Below are 20,173 nucleotides of genomic sequence, written 5' to 3'. Positions count from 1 at the left end.
AAGAGTCTTAGCGCCCGATGACCAATACCTTAAGTAAGTGCTTGGCTGTCTCGGCCTCATGGATGCCGCCAACTACTCTTCCAAGTAGATGCCACTCTGCTAGCCTGGAGCGATCCTCACTGATGCCTCTTTGAGGCAATAACACTAATGCAGATATAGCCTCACCAACAAGAGAACCAATTAGTGGCTTGAGTTGCAGCCTCCTCATGCTCTCGCTTCTCAGTTAGTCATCGAGATACGATTTTTGCTCTCATAATCACCCACTCAAAATGCTGGGAATAAAGATGGCGTTCAAGATGACTGAGAGTCTCGAGACACGCATATTCAGATGTGCAGGGGAGGGTGGCAGCCTGTGTATAAATGACTGCGCCTTCCACAAAACGGTGGTATTAGGGAGTCCGGGATCGAACCAGTATTCGATATTGCATCGTGATTCTGGAAAGGATGTCTATCATTCAAGAAGCCCCGCTGGGCCAGCTGCTATATTTTATCACGGGAGGAAAAGTGTTTGCATACCCGGAGGACAAACCTGGGTTCGAGATACCATGGGAGCATGTAACTGTTGCGGAAAAGACTGCCGACCTTGAGACTTCAGCAGAAACTCCAGATACCACAGCCTTACCGGAGAAAGACCCTCTCGATGAATCCACTCGGCCACCAGCGCATGCGGATGGGAACGGTCTTGCTCATGTTCCAACAACTAGATCCACGGAAGCAAGGCCGGGCCTCACAAGATCCTCGACCACTTCGCGTTCGTTGACTCGTGAACAAACTTTGCCTTACTCTCCCGAACGGTTCGACGTCGAGCAATCAGAGAGTCTTGAGCGGGGACACAGCAGCATCATTGTGCCCCAGAAGACCTCTGACGGGGTGGTCCTTGTGGACTGGTATACTACCGATGATCCCGCGAATCCCCAGAACTGGAACAGTTGGAAGAAAGCCTTGGTCGGCCTGCAGATCTTCCTGTACACTTTTGCCGTCTACTGTACATCAGCCATATACACACCGTCACAGGAAGGAGTCATGAGACAGTTTGGTCTAACATATGCTGAAGGGAGTGTTGGCTTGAGTATTTACGTTGCTGGCTATGGTATAGGTCCTCTGGTAAGTGTCATATACTCTGATGAGGAAGCTTCCACACGCTAACTTGATGTAACAAGATCTTCAGCCCTCTAAGTGAGATACCGATCGTGGGGCGCAACATACCCTACATCATCAGTTTTACGCTCTTCGTGATCCTATGTGTTCCTACCGCGTTAGCAGACAGCTATGCTTCACTTCTAGTTCTGCGTTTCCTGACTGGTTTCATGGGAAGTCCTGCCCTTGCGACAGGCGGCGCCACGATGCAAGACATGGTGAGTTCCATTGAATACAAGACCCCTCCCAATGATGATTCTTCAATTTCTGGGTCACTAACCTCCCGGTGTGCACCAGTATGGCCTTTTGAAACTTCCATATGCCTTGACCGCCTGGGTGGCAGCCGCTTTCTGTGCCCCGGCGCTAGGTCCACTGTTATCCGGGTTCTCCGTCGTTGTCAAAGGCTGGCGATGGAGTCTTTGGGAGTCGCTGTGGATGTCAGGTCCGGTGCTTGTGTTCATGTTCATCTCTATGCCGGAGACATCATCCGCCAACATCTTGCTCCGAAGAGCGAAGCGTCTGCGTAAATTGACGGGCCGTACAGATCTGAGGAGCCAAAGCGAAATCGACCAAGGCAACACGACCCTATCCAAGATTATTGCAGATCAATTGATCAAGCCCACCGAGATCTTCCTCCGAGACCCTGCCGTCTTCTTCACCAATGTCTACACATCGCTTATTTACGGTATCTACTACTCCTACTTCGAGGCGTTTCCTCTCGCCTACATCGGAATTTACGGCTTCAATCTTGGACAGCTCGGACTCGTCTTCCTGTGCATCATTGTCGGGTGCATCCTTGGTAGTGCGACTTACTGCTCCTACGTGTACTTCTATCTCGAGCCAGATATCAAGAAAAACGGCCTCCGTGCACAGGAGCATCGACTAGTGCCGGCGTTATTCTCCTCGATGCTTCTTCCAATTGGCATGTTCTGGTTCGGATGGACCGTGAGGGACGACATCCACTGGATAGTCAGCGTCATTGGACTGACATTCTTCGCCATGGGGGCATTTATTCTGTACGTCTTGCTTTGTCACGTCGAAAATTTTGAGTTACCATGGAACTAACGCTTCATCCTAGATTCCAGTGCATCTTCATGTACTTGCCTCTCACATACCCTCAATATGCCGCATCTCTCTTTGCAGCCAACGACTTCTGCCGTTCATCCATGGCCGCGGGGTGTATCATCTTCGGCCATCCGCTCTACGTCAACCTGGGCATTGGTCGGGGCATCAGCATCCTCGCTGGATTGCTGTGTGGCGGAGTCCTGGGTATCTGGGCCCTTTGGTACTTCGGCGCTACGCTCAGGGCCCGCAGTCGCTTTGCGATTTGAATCATGTGCTTAGAAGGGCACCCTCAAAAGGATATTGGTCACTAAGGGTCTTTCACACACGAACCGCACATCATGCGATGTGGCACCAACTACGCCCACACACGCATTTCGGGGGCACCAAGGGCCTTGTGTTTTGATGCCATTCATTGATCAAAAAAGGACAGGAGCTTGTTTAATATCCCGAGGACACCGAGAGCAACGTCTACTCCATTTGGCTTTTCAACAGCGATATCAATGGGAATGTTTCGCATCTACTACTACTATGAAAGGTAGCAAAATAATTGAAATATAGACAGTTATTACTATTCAATGATGAACACTATTCAGTCGTAGCGATGAACACCTTGTTGAAATCGCTTAACTCTTTCGATACTTAAGCCCGCCAAACCCGATGCCCGAATCCAGCATTCTGCAAAAGGGGCAAATGAATACCAGCCCTAGTAAAGTGCGGCGCGGCAGGAAGAAGATTAAGGTCGGAATCCGTGATATTGAGCCGTTGAGAAACGCATGCCCCCTCATGCTCACACACTTCCACGGGGTGGTCATTGATGCGCAAGCCACGAGCTCGACAGTCAGGTTTGCAACCCGCTGGTCCCAGGCTCGGGCCCCGCTCGATCCCAGCGCCTGGGGAAAAGGCTCGAGGCCGTCTCTGGCTCAGCGGACCGTGCGGTGCGGTGCTGTGCTGTGCAAGACAAGAGAGACTGAATGGACAATCACTCGCGCTCAAGCGAAAAGCTCCATCTTGTTGATTTGATGGTGTGGGCGACAGTCATCGTGAGTCAGGTTGTGCAAGCCAAGCAAAGTCGGGGTGAAGCTCGTGTTCTAAGCAGTCCGATAGGGGGGGCACATTTCTTACTCTATGATGTTGCGAGGGTTCGACCCCATTGAACTTAGTCGGAGAGCTTAGAGCTCCGAGGAGATGGATGGGCTTCATGTCCTTGTCTATCGCTGGAGGCGCAATACTCGTTAGGGAGACGCAGTAAGCGGGCGAGGGTAGAAGGTAACCAACCCGTCCATCCTGCCCCGGTCGTACGAGCCCCCCCAAGCCGCCGTGTCACTATTGGATTGGCACGTCGTGGAATGTGAGTGACCAGCCAACGACAAGGTGAAGCACTCAGTTGAATGTCCAGCTGCTGAGGGACAGAGGCCAGATGGTTCAATCCAATGGTTGCATACCCTGCTACTCGCTCTCCGTATCCGGACTCGTAGGACTCGTACCAGTAATCAGTGGTTCACTTCTTTCCTGGCTTGATGGATATCGCTTCAATTTGGTCGGTCGGTATTGATTGGTTCACAGGACAGGCTGGGCTCCGTGCAGTGCCAGGTGCGGCTGTGATCAGGACGTGGTCAACTGGTGGTGGCAGCGTGCATGCAGGTGAAGGAGGTGAGGGACTGTCTACCCCCCGCGCGGGCTTGCATGTAGCCTCCCGCACCGTTCGGTCAGCACACTCCCCAACTCACCGCTGGAGAGGCTCTTGGTGGTGATGTGGCGCGTCGATCTTAAAAGCTTGGTTCCATCAGCCTTACCCTCATCCCTTTGGGGGATCCTGAGGGGCCGTGTGGCGTGCAGAAGCCCATGGAGGATTGAGCTCGGACTATTCAATTATTGGCGGGGGATAATGGCTGACTGCATTGGGCTGACACGCGCACCTAAACGATGGAGGAAATGTTCTGTGAAAGTCTAGACTCGAGAGCCCTGAGTTTCGAGCCTCGCTTGTAAGTGTACTTCCCCTGCGAAGTCAGAATCACTTCAGTTAATTGATGATGGACCACTGGAGAACCATTGAATGTCTTCCTATCGTGGAGTCCGATCTGACCTACAGTACATGCTGTTTCCAGTCCTAACCTACCTCGACATTTTAGGAGACAGGACATGATCAGGCCCCGCAGTAAGGCCAGCACACTGCGAAAGTCAATTCATCGGATCTTAGCAAGATGTTCGAATGCCAAATCATTATCCAGTCGTGAGATTCGCGGCTACAGATAGGTATATGATCGCCAACGAGAGCCAGGGGAGATGAGACGCCTAACAAAAGGGCAAGCCTCGCTCGCCCTCGGATTACCCTTTCTGGTGCCCCCGCAATATTTATCTGTCAGCTCGTTAGCTGTCGCCATTACGAGGTAGATTGTCATTGTGTCCGTATGTGTACCGAGTCCCTTGTACGGCCGTGGCATTGTAAGGCCGGAACTCCGGTAAAGGACCCTGTGAGAACGACAAGAGGGCAGTTGCCTCTTTCGTTAGGTGCCCCTGCAAGCCCTGGGCCTTGTGGAGAATAGAGGGAGGGAGGCTCAACTCCGGCGAACGTTTTGTTGTGGGTCTGGTTCGTTTTTCGAACTATCAGTGGTTTCCATCTTCAAGGAGCTAGCTATCCATGCTCTTAAGGGTTCTTGGAGAGGAAATGTTGATTTCTGATTGGGATTTCGTCCATTATCACCAAGTAGCTTCATTGGGAGCTGACGTATGTCAGCAAACGGCGGCCCAACTAATACTTTCTGCAACGATATTTATCAAATTGATTTGTGGAGGCTCTCAGTAGTGTAAGAGAATGCGTAAAGGCTAGCGAACGAGGTGATGGATACTAATGACCATGCGTCCATTGCCTTGCAGAGTCAGAACTCGGAATATTACGGCAGTCCTCGACTCCATCAAAGTCCTACGGCTGCTTGATAGGGACATCCAACTAGTCAATGATAATCAACCAAGGACCAAGGACAAACAAGAATCGGATAGATTTGTGGTATCTAATCCTCAAGCTAAGAACCCGAACTGTCATCTGACGTGGCCTAAGGCTCCGATATGCATTGGTATGTATGAGGAAAATGATGGATGGGCGGCCCTCCGGAAGTCCTACGCACACCCTCCAATGAACGACATCGGAGCCCGAAAAGCGTCTGAACATACATTTTCGCAGGTGTGCGAGAAAAAGGCGTATTCGTATGAGGGCCAGTCTTTTTCTCTCAAAGGCTCATCAATTAAGTATCGCATGATCATCAGAGACGTTGCGGCCCACAAAGCCACCCGAGCCCGTGCTCTGCTCTGATTTTAGGCCTCTGCGGAAGACCGGAAATCCAAAATATCTCTCCAACTCGAGAACTCTGAGACTTGGATAAGTCTTTTCGTCACTTGAAACTGGGGAATTTGGGGGCTGTGGCCCGGGCTGCGGCTGAATGTTTAGTGTTTAGTTAGGGCTGTGGTGAAAGTTTGAAGACCTTTGAGAAATTGTGCAACCGAGCTCCCAGCTTTCCCGGCGTTAGGGAAACCTACGTGCTGGATAGGGTTAGTGTCGACGGCTCCCGGGCACCTGCCAGTCCCAATGCGGGAAGTTCAAGCTGATCGGTCGCATCGCATCGTGCATAGGGATGGGATGTCAATGCGTATTGTTCAAGAGTAGTATTGATTGAGTTTGATCTCAATGTGTCCCTTTCGTTTGTACCGAGGTAGCTATGTGAGTTGGTCGCTATTGACAATCATTGATGTTTGTGTGAGAATTTGAGAGAGCCATCGATAAATGACAATTTCAAAAGTGCGTCACATATGTCGATCGGGTAATCAGGATTGCAGTAGTGTCTTGCACTAGTATCGCAAGAGAAAGAGAATAGAGAAGATGGATTTGAATAAGTTTCTTGTTTGAATTACTATCTCATGTTATACATCGTATCGTAAATTATTCGTAACCATTGTGGCAGGCTGCTGCCTCATGGATGAATTGGTATGCTCATTCAGTCTGAGATCTGAAAGTGTTTTGCATTGACCACCTTGGAAAATCCCAGAACACCATCGCTCGCTTTTTTGTTGTCATGATACAGGGGGGTGTATCGAATTAGATGGCCACATGCACCATGCTAGGTCGCCTTTCTTCCCGATAGTTGAAGGAGCCGTACTGAGAACCATAGCCTGTCTCGTACTCATGCACATATTGCATCTCCTGGATATCCTTCAGGAGCTCTTCTTCGAGTTCTTCTTCTTGGTCAAGGAGATCCTCGATGGCGGCGGAGCATCGGTCATGAGCCATGCGAAGACCCTCAGTCTCATCAGCTCCACTCACAGTGCAGATGCTTAGAATGGATGAAAGTCTTGATCGTTGAGTTTGGAATTGTGCTTCGATTTTCTTGCTGGCGGAGATGATGTAGGCGTAAGGTGTTGATGAGTCGACAGAGACTGGACTGGATGCCACTGGAGATGATGGTCGTGATGAATGTGGGCTGTTCAAAGGAGTGCCTGTGGACAAATTGTATCGTGTGGCAAGACCAGTGTGTGATGCGATCAAAGTTGCGAGCTTCCAGATATCACAGTATATGCAATCCTGTGTACAGGCACATGAGAGAAGTTTCTGTGTGGCGGTGACCTGGGCCTGTGTTGAGAGCATAGGTCGAAGACCCTTGAGAATGGCCACTTTGGTTCTGCAGTGAGAAGACATTGTTGCTTGTGTATTGAAGTGGTTGGACAGAAGGCTGTCGTGGTGTTATATTCCTGGTGGGATAAATGTTGGCGGAGATTGGTGTGAGGGGTTGGTATTCGATAGATTTATTATCACTGTTGAGCACGGACCTGTTCTGTGGGAAGTGATAGTTGAATCAATGATGGATGATGAGGAATGTCAAAACGGGAGATGGGAGATGGGGAGAAGGGTTATATCAATTTCGGAAGTTTAAAGATGGTTTGATAGATATCTTACATTTCTTACTCACAACTAGTCGGATATCCATCACAAATCCCATATGTAGGTAAGCATGCAGCTACAGGCCACAGCGGAGTCAGGGTCAGAGTCACTCACCGTGCATAGGGTCCTACTGCGTACCGTAGTGTGCAGAAGGTAACCCTGGTCCCGGAGTCTCGTAGTCACGGAAAACGCATATCACCCCCCGAAAGAAGTATGGTACGCGACATGGTTGCAGTGTATACACGTGGAGACCTTGTTGAAGGACAAAGGAAGAGGTGAATGCTCACCGACCACGGTTTGTGGAGAGTCAAAAGGACAAGTTGAAAGAGCAGCCAAAACCTTGCCAAGCGGTAGCATTGCTCCCAAAGTCTAAGCTGTTTATGGGACGTTGCATGGGAAGTCTGTGTTCTGACTGGATGTCTGAGGGAATTTATCGTATCATGACGTGCAGGCTTCAAGGTGACCCTGGTTGATGGAGGACGCAGGCGTACTCCTCGCAAGCCCCCAACGCGGTGAGCACTCGTTCTCTTGCATTGTCCACGAAATCAGCCTTGGAACTTACCGCTTGACGGTCCACTTGTTGACGCGATGCAGGACGTTCACTGTGCAATCCACACCCTTGGGCTGTAGGGCTAGCACAGGAGTTCATGTTTGTGTTGCGGTTACCCTCTTCACGGTCTCAAAGTCCATCTCCCGCCGCTGTACCGAGTAATTGAAGCCCAGAGACCCCCGCAGACCCAGGCAAGGAGGCCGCCCGAGCAAGTGGTTAGTCACCTAGTTAGATGCCCTAAGCCGACCCAAATCAACGCCTAACCAGAACTCATCAGTGCCATTATTCATCTCGTCCGGCTAATATTTGAGATAGACTGCAACTAGTATCAGAAATCCTTTTTGGCTTCTTCACTCCTTTGTCAGCTTGCACATCAACAAACTTGTGTTGTGATGCCTATGTGATGACGTCTTGTTTCCTTTTGCACCAGTCTTGCTGTCCTTCCGTGGCATCACCATCCAAAGCTTGGTCTTAGACACAGCATCGAATTCTTGCCAGAGGGGCATTCTCTCCCTGGCGTTGCAGCGTGGTTCGTATTGCTACCTCGTTGGCGGTTCGTGTGCCGTCACAAGCAAGCCATCCAGTTGATTTTCTCAAGGGCTCTGCCTCCTGCAGCCCGCCAGCCACAAGCCACAGGAAGAGATTGGTTGGGTTGGGTTCTGGAAGGAAATCCAAGCCTCCTTAAAATGCACGCTATCTAGCCTAAAGGTCCAGGTGACCAGCCCTAAAAGTCCACTAAGTGACCGACTACCACAGCCCTGAAAACTCATGAGTCCTGACCGCCAGCCCTATCATGCATGATTCCCGCGGCTGTGCTGCGTTGCATGATATCCTAATCGTCCCGTCCGCCATCGTCTTCTGCCGTCTTTCCACGCCTTTGAATGCAGCTTTATGACACAATCCCTTGGAGTGACGTCTTCACGACAGAATGAAAGCTTTCACGTGGGTGTCGAAAGAGAGCAGCGGCAGCAGCAGACCAGCTTGGCCATCGATGTGCCTCTCCTCCCTTGGAACTCGAGTCTGAAGATAGCTGGCACGGTGTCTAAATTTTGAGTTCCATCAATAATGGCTCCTGTACTTTGGTACTAAACGAGTGGCTTGACGGCCAAGCAGACCCAGGGTTTGCGGTTCTAGCTCTTTTCACGACACTTTCAATAACAATCTCTTGTTTCTGCTCATGTTCTGGGCAGGAGTTTAAACTTGAGCAACACTCCACTTCAGAGCTCCCAAGACATAAGTACGAACACGTCAAAACCCAACTTAGGTCGTTTTGCAACATCATGAGGCATGACCCCTCAGAATCGTGATACGAGGTCTGGAGCCAAAGCCAAGCAGTGTGTGCGTCAAGCCTTCGACACAACCTTCCCTCTGGATTTCAAACCCACACCCGTATTGACTATTTACGCCTTTTGGAGAGCACGGCCCTATGTAACATCGACAACTTTCCCTCGCACCGTCCCGTCCTCACAACGCCAAACTTTTCAGAGCCCCAGATGTACCCAAGTATAGGTACTTGGTAGAAATTCGGTCCCTAGGTAGGTTTCTGCACATGGTAACCAACCCGGTGAAAACCTTTTTCCAACTCATGACCATGGCGTCAACCTGAAACTTGTTCTAGATCAATGACCCAGAAATCAAGTGCTAATCAAGGGATCAAAAGATCTCGATGCGGCAAGTACACTCTTCGTTGTCCAGGGCGGGACTTTCCGACTTCTGTGAAGACCGGTCTTTCCCCTTTCAATATGTCGTTGTTGCCTTCCAACTTGAAGTTTACGGTTGCTTTGACCACTACACTGGTCTTGGCCACAGCAATGACGACGTCCACCTGAACGCGTTGACTCCGGAAGTTGCCATGACTCACTACCTACAAGAGCCTCATTCAGATTTCTCTCTCCAACTTCCACATCGAGCCAAATCCCTCAGTCTTGAACACCATGTTGACGAAGCAGATTTGTCTCGGCCATCTTGTTCTATTCATGCTTCATGCGTGACTTGTTTCAGAGATTGAGACATTCCTCGTGGCTTCAGACAGCTCGCTGCTGTCGACTGGAACCAAAGACGTATTCCTCACGTAATGAGCTCGTATGATCTCCCAGTACGAGCGATATATACGAACGGTCAAATGCAGACGGAGTTTCCCAGAACTTCGTCCCCATCGACCAGCCGGGAATAGAGTCCTAGATACCTCTTCGGCTTCAGCCACCCGCTCGGGACATGAGATATTTCAGGGCCACCCATCCATTGCAAGGCTCGTGGCCCCCGTGCTGGGTCTGTGGAGTAATCCAGTGAGTGCTTAGGCTGCATCTGCATTGCGACATCCATACCAAATCTCGAAATAACCGCTTCAAAGGGGCGAGAAAACTCCACGGGAAGTCTCATTGTTGGTGGGGGAGTGTGACACAAGAGACTTACTCATTGTCTGTCCGTTGAGTTAAGCCTTCTGAGTCATATCCCAGAAAACCGTGCCAATGGTCGAAATGGATAGCTAACATGATCACACAGACTTACGAGCCCAAGTTAGTTGACTCAATGGCCCTGTTGCTTCTTTGTCCGCGCGTCGTCCTGTAGCCCCCGAGCCTGGAACATCACACCCTGGTGAGGTAAGAGCGATAAATGAGAATGAGCACAATTCTGCTAAGTTCTGTTGCAGATCCGACGATCGCACAAGCTCCTCATTCCAAGACCTGCCATCCGTTGGGATCAAAACGCCGAACACGCTGTGTTACCAACACACGATGATGCCCATGTTCATTCTTCGCATATACGATCAGAATGCCACGGTAGCTTCTGGCCTAAACGACTCCGTCATCATCATCATCAATGCTTCAAAGGAGAAACTCGATGTTTTGTGAACCGAAGGGCTGATGGGCTCATTGTTCTTAGTTGCTGCTGGCTTCGTCCGCTCTCCGTTACCCACTCCTATCTATGGATTTAGCATCACAGGGGAATGCACGAATTTATCTGGAAAGCGTAAAAACTCTTCGAGCATTCATGATTCGAAAGGGGCAGCATAATGCTCTGGAAGAAGTCACGACGCTGTTACCCGCATTGCTATCGATATCACTCTCGCTAAAAGTTCTTATACAGGGGGAAAATCGACATTTACAGGAGGATCTGATTTGACAACGCCATTTTGTTATTCTGTGCTATTTGAAGCTACTCAAGACTCAGGTACGCCCAAAGATAGTGCGAGGTCGATGTTCAGCTCCGCATCCTGAGTCACCTACTGATGAGCAAGACACATCTCAGATCAAGCCTTACACCAGTGTGTTGAAACAGACTGCTTATTTTCCAGTCTATCTCGCCATTGATGTCACGCCGACGACAGACTTGATGTGTTGTTCGTTTTTAACGTATAAAAGAAAGGGGGAAGTAGCCCATGGAGAATTTGACTCGATACACTATCCAGCTCGTTCCGACGACCCTCGGTGAGGAAGCCGTCTCAGAAGTCGTGTTCAGCATATCAACCCTCCCGCCTGCCTAACGGTGTCCGTCTCAGACCTGCCGAAGAAGCAGCCTTTAGTATCTCGGTGGTGGAGGAGCACCATAGCCGCCCTGCTGTTGGCCGGGATATCCGCCTGGACCGCCCTGGGGTGGTTTTCCATATTGGCCTTGGCCAGGAGGAGGCTGTCCGTAACCGCCTTGCTGTTGACCATAGCCGCCCTGCTGAGGGGGTCCACCGTATCCGCCTTGCTGCTGTCCGGGATAGCCACCTTGTTGTGGAGGACCACCATAGCCGCCCTGTTGAGGGGGTCCGCCGTAGCCTCCCTGAGGTTGTCCGTAGCCACCTTGTTGAGGAGGACCGCCGTAGCCGCCTTGTTGAGGGGGAGGTCGCGAGGCACTGCTCTTCTCATCTTTGGAGTCGTAGCTTGCGTCAATACTACCGAGCAACAGCTTGATAAGCCAGAGTTCGGGGGAGAGCTGGACAGGCGGGTTGGCGCGCGACATTTCGTCGGCTTCAACTTCGTAATCTATTTTCACTCGTGTCAGTGGTTGATGTTCGACCGAGAGTGTTGAGGTCAGATAGGGGGGTTTTCACATACTTGACGTGCAATCAATAATATCTCCAATCATTGGCTCCTCGTCAAGCTTGCTCAAGAATTCTCGAGCCTTCAGATCATTTCCAACCTGCGCAAATTGGAATGCCAATGCACCCTTGCCATATCGGGGATTCCGAGACAACTCATCCGAAGCATTCTTAATGATCTTGGCCAGATCTGAGGAACTCTCACCGGTAGGCTGGCCATCGGTGATGGTGATGACCAAGATTGGCTTGCGGAGACTGCCATTGCGTGCATTCTGGAGAACCAGGGGGCCGAGAATCTTGTTTTGGAGCTCGCGGCCCATAGGAGTCAAGCCAGAGAAGCGAGTGCGAGAGATCATGTCGGTCACTTGTTGCTCACTGCGGATGCCGTTGCCTTGGTCTGGGGAGTTCATGAAGCGGACCTGAATGCCGTCATCATCGAAGAGGGAAGTGGCGAATGCGACACGGGCCAAGATCAATTTGAGATCGTCAATTCGTTCACCGTTCTCCTCGAATTGCATGCTACCGCTGTCGTCGATGTAAAGAATCACGTCGTAGAGAGCCAGCTTGACAATGTCAGAGGCGATTTCCGGGCTAATGCGCCATGTCTGAGCGAGTTGTCCGACTTGTGTGGTAGCTCGATTGGCAATTTGATCGAGAGCAGGGCTGTTGGGAGGGTAGAAGTTGTGGAGGCCTTTCTCTTGGATGGTTTGCTGCAGTAGTTGCTTGTATGCGCCTACATTTCCAACTGGTGGTGCGGAACCGCCCTGAGGTCCACCGTGAGGTCCTCCTTGAGGACCGCCTGGGCCACCATATTGTCCTTGTTGAGGTGGTGGGCCGCCTGGGTATGGAGATTGGCCACCTGGAGGACCCTAGACAGACAGAATGTTAGCCAATGTTTATGTAAATACAAAAGAATTAACTGCAAATAAAGATCAACGAACTTGTCCGTATCCGCTTTGAGCTGGCTGGTATGGAGATTGTTGGTACTGGTTCGGAGGCTGATTCTGCTGGTATTGATTTGGGGGTTGATATTGGGATTGATATGAAGTATATGCAGGTTGTGGTGACGCATAGCCAGGACTTGGCGACTGGTATCCTCCCTGAGAGCTGGGTACTCCTAATTGTTGTCCTCCGTACTGTTGTTGTTGCTGAGGTTGCTGCCACGAAGGTTGCTGATATGGTTGAGGAGATGCGTTGGGTCTTGGAGGGATTGGAGGCTGTTGGTATGGGGGTTGAGGGGAGTAGGGCGGTTGCGACACAGGAGCATTCTGAGCAGGAGGGTAACCTCCTTGCTGCCCAGCTTGCGCATAGCGCGAGAATTTGCTCATATCTTTTCCGCAGTAGGTTGAAATAGAGGAATCCAAAGTTGAAGCAAAGGAAGGTGAAAGGGTGGTGAAATTAAAATGCGACCGGGTCCATGTAAAGGTGGTTCGAGGGCGATAATGACGAAGGAACAATGCCAAGAGATGGGCAGGAAGCAAGTGGCAGGGTTCGGAAGATTCTTACCGATTGACCTGGTGGTGGGCCACCAGTTGGAGGGCCACCGGGATAGGCTTGATATTGCTGCTGTTGAGGTGGTCCAGGATTCTGATAGTGTCCTGTGATTAGTCTAGGCTCTTGCTTTGTGATATGACGCAGATGTTTGGACTTACATAGCCACCAGGTTGGCCACCTGGTTGAAGACTTGTTGGAGGGCCACCTGGGTAGGCAGCGTTGGCCGCGGCGAGTTTGCTTGCAAGCTATTAAGCATACGCGTCAGCATTGAGCTTGGAAGCGGGAATGGTGGGTGATTTGGTAGGGTCAGTGCTGCTTAAACTCATAGTCAAGCAACGTAATAGGATGGTGCGGGGCTCTTTTGGAGGGGTAAAATCAGGGCCGGGAGTACTTACACCCATGACGATTACGGAGTCAAGGTATGAACAAAAGGTTGATGAAAGGATTTGTTGGAGGTTGAGATTTTGGATAAAGAGAGGCGTAAGAATCGTAAATGTCGGTAGGAAGGAAGGTTGAGCGTTTTTAACACAAATAGGCTTGAGTCTGAAACTGAGAAAAACGTGATGATTCCAAGGACAGTTGCAGGCATGAGTGAGGTGAAAGAGGAGATGGCCAAGGGCCAAAACGGTGCAAGCTTCACAGGGCTGTGCTGTTTAGTTGGTGGGGGAGCTTGGAGGAACGTCAGGGGCCAAACGAGCTGAAGTTACTGGGAACGAATGGCAGATATGTGGTAGACTCGAGGGCGCCTGAAAATGCTATCCACAAGGGACCAAGTACTTCTGTCGTTCAATGCGAAAGTAAGCATTCTGTCCAGAGGATTACCATATCGTCGAATGCTTGCATCCCACCTGGCTTAGCCACACGATTTGATCATGATACACCTCAGCCACATTCTGTGGCGTCGCTGATGTCAAATGAATTTTCGACTCAGCCACATCCCAAGCTTATTCTGCCACTTACTTCTTGACGTAGCTTTCTTACTTAGGTAGGTATCAACTAATTACTTGCCTGGGAACCTAGGTATCCGCATTAAATCCTTCGCAAGATAACTCTCTAATAAATATCGAAGCTGATTGATTTCGCAGCCTCCTAAATCAGGTTGGGCTGTCACATGACCTTTCGCCTAGGCTGCCCTATTAAGCTGCTTACATAACTCTCACTTTGCCTCTGTCTTGCTTGGCAGCACTTTGAACGCCAGGCACTGTGGCAGGCTAGACTCACTCGTCTCGAGTTCAAGTTGGTGACTTCATCAGTGAGCGATATGCCGTCCAATTAATTTGGTACTGGCAAGGATCTTATTTCAACTGCATTCATACTCATAAGAAGATCATCTTGGATAGTGGCGCGCTCACAATACCACCGTGAGCCCCCGTCGATTTTTTTCCAGCGCTTATCCAGTGGTCAGCCGCTTGTCGGCAAGGCTGCCGATCTGATCTTGACTTTTCCTACCAAGTCCCACTTACCATTCTACAAAATGCCAACCTACACCTCAAGTCAGAGAGCTGCAATAGCTCAATTTACAAGTTTCACGCAGACCAAGGAAAGCATAGCTGCTAAAGTAGGGAACTTCTCCATTGGTGGTTTTACGTGTTGCTGGTAGGCCTTACTGATGAACTGTACAGTTTCTGAAATCGCACGACTGGAATGTGGAACGAGCTCTTGATTCGTAAGTCACCTCTTGTTCTTTTAGTTTTCAAACGGTTTGCTTTGAATGCCTTGGTTGTGCCACCTGGCTCAAACGTGCTTGTAGCTAGATTGTGTTGGAAGCTGTTCTGCATTTTGTGAGGTGACTTCCTTAGTTGCCATGATTGGGTCGCGACTGCCTCCCAGCCAGTATAGCAAGCGCCCCCAATTCTAAAGAACTGAAGAATATTGTTTCTCGCTCAGGACATGCTTTCCTGCCGACCTTCTTCACCATTCATGCCACCGTCATCTTCTCTCGCGCTTTCCATTTGTACTACCATATCACTATGCCTCCAAAACGCAGAGCCTCCAGACAAGGTCTGCCTAGCAACTCTGGTGTCCCAATGGCAACAAAGAAACGTGCAAAGGCGTCTGGCCATAAATCTCATCGGTCCGTTCCTACCGCTGGTTGTGCAAGAAGGCTAACATTCTGATGCCTGCAGATTCTATCAAAGTGGCACGAGCAGTACACCCGTCTCCGCTGTCCAACAAAATCTAGGAAAACTATTCGACCAATATCGAGGTAAGTCTTATGACGATTACCCATGTGACTGGATGGAAGTCTGAGACAATCTAGACAACGCTGCTGCATCTCCGGACAAGATTGGAATCGATGGAGCCCAAGTATATTTGACAGAGATTGGGGTTGAGTTAGATGAAGTGGCACATCTCGCCATCTGCGACCTCCTTCAATGCCCATCCATCGGAGAGTTCGAGCGAGCTGCTTTCGTGTCTGGCTGGCGCAATCTTCCTGGCGACAAAAGTTACGATACAATCTCCCGCCAATCAAACTACGTTTCCGTCCTTCGCCAAAAGCTCTCGACCGATACCCGATATTTTAAGCAAGTCTACCGCAATGCTTTCAAGCTGGCCAAGCCCGAAGGCCAGAGGAGTGTTCCAATGGAAACCGCAGTCGACTTCTGGCAGATGTTCTTTCAAGCCGAAAAGGGTGGGGTCCAATGGAATACTACTTCGACCAAGTGGCTTGATTTGTGGATTGAGTACTATGAGAACAATAACAAACGGCCCGTCAACAAAGATCTTTGGAACATGGTCGGTGAGCTGGTGCTGAAGATCAAGGAGCCAGGAGGAGAGAACTTAACTTGGTGGACTGAGGATGGTGCCTGGCCGATGGCTGTGGATGACTTTGTGAACTTTGTCAAGGAGAAGCGAAAGACCCAGGAGGATACCATGGACGTCAGTTGATTGGTTCCAATGAGAGTCTTGATTTTCGGATTCCACTACATCAAGCTTGTCACCTGACATCAACCACAGTTCTTTCTCGGAACTACAACATAGGGTCTATTCTATGTACCCGACGCACCCATCGACCCTGAGCAACGTGTCCACGGTCACCTTGAGCAAGGACAGTGTCTACGTTACTTGAGCGTACATGCACAATTTAGTTATAGCCAAGTACAGATTGGCAAAGCTGTTCCACCATTCAGACTTTGCTCCCCTTTAGGCGCACTCCTCCCACCACCATCTACCAAATCACGTGCAGATCATCGGATCCTTCACGGATAGAATTATCCGGTCCCGAGGTTCCTCCGGACTGTGACGGCGCAGGGACAATTGCTCCATTGACCTCTTCTCCAGTATTCTCTTATTGATGAAGCATTTACATTGTATCGCCCGCTTAGCATCATCTCGCAAGTCTTTTGATGCATCTCTGTCTCTTCCATAGCCATTCCCCCTATTCCTTCTCTGCCTAGTGATTCACTACCTTATTCCTCCTGTACAAATGCTTCCAAGCTAGATCGGAAGTGCAGCATCACCCATCCTGTCCGTCCTCTTGAGATGCTGCTCCAATGACAGAGAGCAGTCCCTATTCACAATCACTGATGCCTGCTCATCCTTGAACACCAATATGAAAGAGATCCGTTCCGTCACATCCAGAAATCAACTTGACGTCGAGTCCGCCTTCACGAATCTCCCTGTCTCCGGCCATTCCCCTCCTGCAGGTACAGCCTGATTGTGTTGCGGCCAACTCGTCATGCTCCCAAAATGCCACTACAATCGCGTGAAGTGTTGACGCTTCGCTTGATCTTCGCCTGTGATGATGACCTCGACGATGACGTCCAGCATACTGAGCACACTTCCATCAAGAATGGCTCTGTCCACTTCCTCCTTCTCCCTGCCGAAATTCGTCACGAGATTCTGCGTAATCTGCTCCTCATCGACCGAAATAGAAAATATCATACTCGCCGCCCACCAAAAGAAAGTGCCTCCGCCATGCTCTGGATCCAGTCTCACCGCATCCTTGAGGCTCCACCTTTCAAACATAAGGGGAGCCAAGAAATCAACGGTTGTCCTCCATCAACAACAACTTGTCAGATATACCCTAATGTTCTAAGGGCTTGTCGTCAGTTGCATGAGGAAGGGAAGGAAATCCTCTATGCTGAGAACACCGTGGTCGGCCTCCAGTGTGGAATCAAAGGTCTGAATGCCAAATTCAGGAATTATGGAATACCCATGTGGGGTTCATTTCCAGCAGGACGTCTTTCTGTCACAAACGAAATTGGAACGCAAGACGATGCCAAGTTCAACCCATTGCTTTTACTGAAGGGTCAAAACATCAAGCCTGGTACTCCATTTTACATCTGCAGCGCCAAAGACACTGGACCACTGGCACATGCACTCTGGATCATGATCAAGTCATCTTTCGCTAAAGGGATGAAATACAACCTGGTAATCTCCAACTCTCCAAGGCATCAACGTTTCGAAATGATTGATTACATGGTCAAATGGGGCTTTTTCCCCCGCCTGTATGGTCACATCAACAAGATTGATTTCTATGACCCACCCTCCACAGCACCAGTAGTAGAAGACATTGCTGATGGTATCACCCCGTCTCAAAAGCGTCTGACTTCATTTCGATCTGAACTATCCAAACATGTGTTGGCGAGCCACGAAGATGTGAATTTGTACAACTACAGTTTAATATGTGGATTGCTTGAACGCCTCTTGTTGCGTGCAGAGGCTTGCATCGAGAAAGGTGCCTTCCAAGACGCCGAAAATCACCTTGAACGTGTCAATTTTGAAGCATGCAGCATGATACGTACTCGGACTGCCGAATTGGTTGATGTCTCGGACACCTTGAAGGAGGGCATCAACCGTATTTGCAAATTGATTGCCATCAGTGCTTATCGTCTATGCGAGCTTCGAAGTGGTTCCCTTGCGCGCATCATTGCAAAGAATCGAGAACGTATGCCAGCAGGTGTCCAGGGGCCCCCACCATTGGAACAAACCACCCGCATTCAATCCAAATCTCTCGCTCAGGAATTGGCTGTCTCGAACGGACTGCTAGCTCTCCGTCTTCCTTGCGCTTCGCCACTACACGAATGGTCCATTAGAGTGGATTTGATGCTACTAAGACTGTTTGCAGAACGACAAGATGTGTCATATGCAATTTGGGCCATTCGACGAATCAAAGAGAATTGCACTCTACTATGGAAAGACGCAAAATCGAAGCAGAAGCTGACACAGAAGATCAAAGCTAAAAACATGTCAAACTTTCAGGCCTTGGGTGACTTAGTCACGTTTCTCGAAACAGCATTGAAACCTGGTCCGGCGCATATTTGTCTACCCGCTGTCGCTGACAAATGCGAACAAGTCGTCACTGACATTTGGGGCGATCGACTGACAGTGAAGAAAGGATATATTGGTCTTATTTGGACTTTTAGATGGGCGAACTAGTAGTAGCGTCCGACCGAGTGTGGGGGAAGAGCTCAGACTTAAGGAGATTGAACTCGAAGCCTGTACAAAGGGTATGTCTTACCCAAACTTGTGTTTGCTTGGCACTGGCGAACGATCAATGGCCAAATCGACAATATTCCTCTCACGGCGACTTCTGGAGGCTGCCACGGATAGCTCAAACAAGAAACAACGAATTCAATCCGAATGGATAAACGAAACGATCATGAGAAAAACGAATCATTATTCCATTTCACGACTGGGATGTGGCTGGGGAACATGTGCATATCGGGGCATGGAGTTGAAAAGGTCTTTTAATGGAATGGAATGGGAGTAAAATGAAAAGGGCGGCTGAAATGAATATGGATGAATGGACATGATGGAATCTCCCACGTACTCGTACAACACTTCTTCCAAACACCGAGATCAGATTGCATGAGCGGCATCTAAATAATCGACTTTCAATCTCTCATAACATGTACTTCCAATCCCCCACAGATCCAGTGAATCTTTGTCTACACGACGACCAGCTAGATAGCTAGTTGATTGGATGGTCATGTCACTAGGCAATGCTGACTCATTACTCATTAATGGAGTTCAAAATCGAGAATGATGATCACCGACTTCTCCAAAACAGAGCTTCCACTCAGAACAACCGAGGTACGGGCTTGCCGAAGATCGGCACAAGCTTAATTCCAACGTCATTCATCAGCGGCCCCAGTTATTCCCTCCTTTCCCGCTGCAGCCTTGTGGACGTTATCCCATCTCCCCTTTGTCAATGGGAAGTTCTGTTTGTTTTGCTGGTGCTTGCCGATTGGCGTCGCAATCGATGTTGGCCCTCCAGTGGCGAGATGCGCATCTTCGTTGTGGGAATGTGGTTTCCAATGTGCGATTTGTTGTCTGAAGTTTTGATCATTTGAGTTTCCCTCCGAGATGGACGCCTTCACTCTGCGCTGACCATCACCAGTATTTATCTCAGGAGCATCTCTGGTTGCTGATTGCTTAAGGTGTAAGTGTTGCGTCCTGTTGCAGGATCTTGTAGATGCATTGTCTAGGTACCCGTTCGGCTCTTCAGATCCGGTAGCTACGTTGCGCGACGGCGGGGGGCTGCAGGCTGCAGGTCGTCGAACATATCTTCCTAGGTCCTTTGGTCCTAGGTCCCAAAGTTGCAATCATTTATCCTATCCCCCTTAGATATCATTACTGCTGTTGGTTGCTCCAAAAAGTGATGCTGCTGTATATCTATGTACATAATATTTCACAGAGGAGTTAGCACCTCCTTTCCCTGGGTCTAATCTGGCAGTTTAGACCCAGAAGATAAATGGTGCCAATCATTCTTCTTGAGCAGGTGTCTCACTGTTGATTGGAGGAGTCCGGATGTGAAAGCATTCATCTATTGCAGTATTTAGCCTCATCATGAGATTGTCAAAGTCAGCGGAGGGACCCATGCGATTAATTTCATCAGGGTAGGGACAATGCTTGGCTAACAATTGTTGGGCATCCCGAATCCACTGACAAATAGGTTTCGTCAAAAGAGTTGAGGTCTGATAATATTGGTGAAGAAAGCTGGAACTAGCAATGCTGGAACTAACAA

The 20,173-nt window shown here is 49.7% G+C and overlaps 5 protein-coding genes across 5 annotated transcripts; 3 read left to right on the top strand and 2 right to left on the bottom strand.

The window, feature by feature from the left end:
- Nucleotides 1–444: 444 nt before the first annotated feature.
- LTR84_010447 (uncharacterized protein) lies at nucleotides 445–2,468 on the top strand (the record flags this gene model as incomplete). The annotated part of the gene is made up of 4 exons (XM_064853984.1): nucleotides 445–1,104; nucleotides 1,161–1,355; nucleotides 1,435–2,153; nucleotides 2,216–2,468. The coding sequence occupies 4 exons, from the start codon at nucleotides 445–447 to the stop codon at nucleotides 2,466–2,468; spliced, it is 1,827 nt and encodes a 608-aa protein (XP_064700442.1).
- Nucleotides 2,469–6,289: 3,821 nt separating this feature from the next.
- On the bottom strand, nucleotides 6,290–6,886 carry LTR84_010446 (uncharacterized protein; the record flags this gene model as incomplete). Its single annotated transcript, XM_064853983.1, has 1 exon — nucleotides 6,290–6,886. One exon carries the CDS (start codon nucleotides 6,884–6,886, stop codon nucleotides 6,290–6,292), a length of 597 nt encoding a protein of 198 aa, XP_064700441.1.
- A 4,312-nt stretch (nucleotides 6,887–11,198) lies between these two features.
- On the bottom strand, nucleotides 11,199–13,601 carry LTR84_010445 (uncharacterized protein; the record flags this gene model as incomplete). The annotated part of the gene is made up of 6 exons (XM_064853982.1): nucleotides 11,199–11,650; nucleotides 11,723–12,575; nucleotides 12,648–12,998; nucleotides 13,213–13,293; nucleotides 13,359–13,445; nucleotides 13,596–13,601. 6 exons carry the CDS (start codon nucleotides 13,599–13,601, stop codon nucleotides 11,199–11,201), a joined length of 1,830 nt encoding a protein of 609 aa, XP_064700440.1.
- A 1,073-nt stretch (nucleotides 13,602–14,674) lies between these two features.
- LTR84_010444 (uncharacterized protein) lies at nucleotides 14,675–16,089 on the top strand (the record flags this gene model as incomplete). Its single annotated transcript, XM_064853981.1, has 5 exons — nucleotides 14,675–14,758; nucleotides 14,823–14,866; nucleotides 15,035–15,274; nucleotides 15,327–15,406; nucleotides 15,461–16,089. 5 exons carry the CDS (start codon nucleotides 14,675–14,677, stop codon nucleotides 16,087–16,089), a joined length of 1,077 nt encoding a protein of 358 aa, XP_064700439.1.
- Nucleotides 16,090–16,890: 801 nt separating this feature from the next.
- Nucleotides 16,891–18,582, top strand: LTR84_010443 (uncharacterized protein; the record flags this gene model as incomplete). The annotated part of the gene is made up of 1 exon (XM_064853980.1): nucleotides 16,891–18,582. The coding sequence occupies one exon, from the start codon at nucleotides 16,891–16,893 to the stop codon at nucleotides 18,580–18,582; it is 1,692 nt and encodes a 563-aa protein (XP_064700438.1).
- Nucleotides 18,583–20,173: the final 1,591 nt, after the last annotated feature.

Source organism: Exophiala bonariae (genome assembly GCF_035927105.1).
Source record: "Exophiala bonariae strain CCFEE 5792 chromosome Unknown scaffold_43, whole genome shotgun sequence".
In the NCBI taxonomy this organism is placed as follows: Eukaryota; Fungi; Ascomycota; class Eurotiomycetes; order Chaetothyriales; family Herpotrichiellaceae; genus Exophiala; species Exophiala bonariae.
This window is presented reverse-complemented; position numbering and strand designations above follow the sequence as displayed.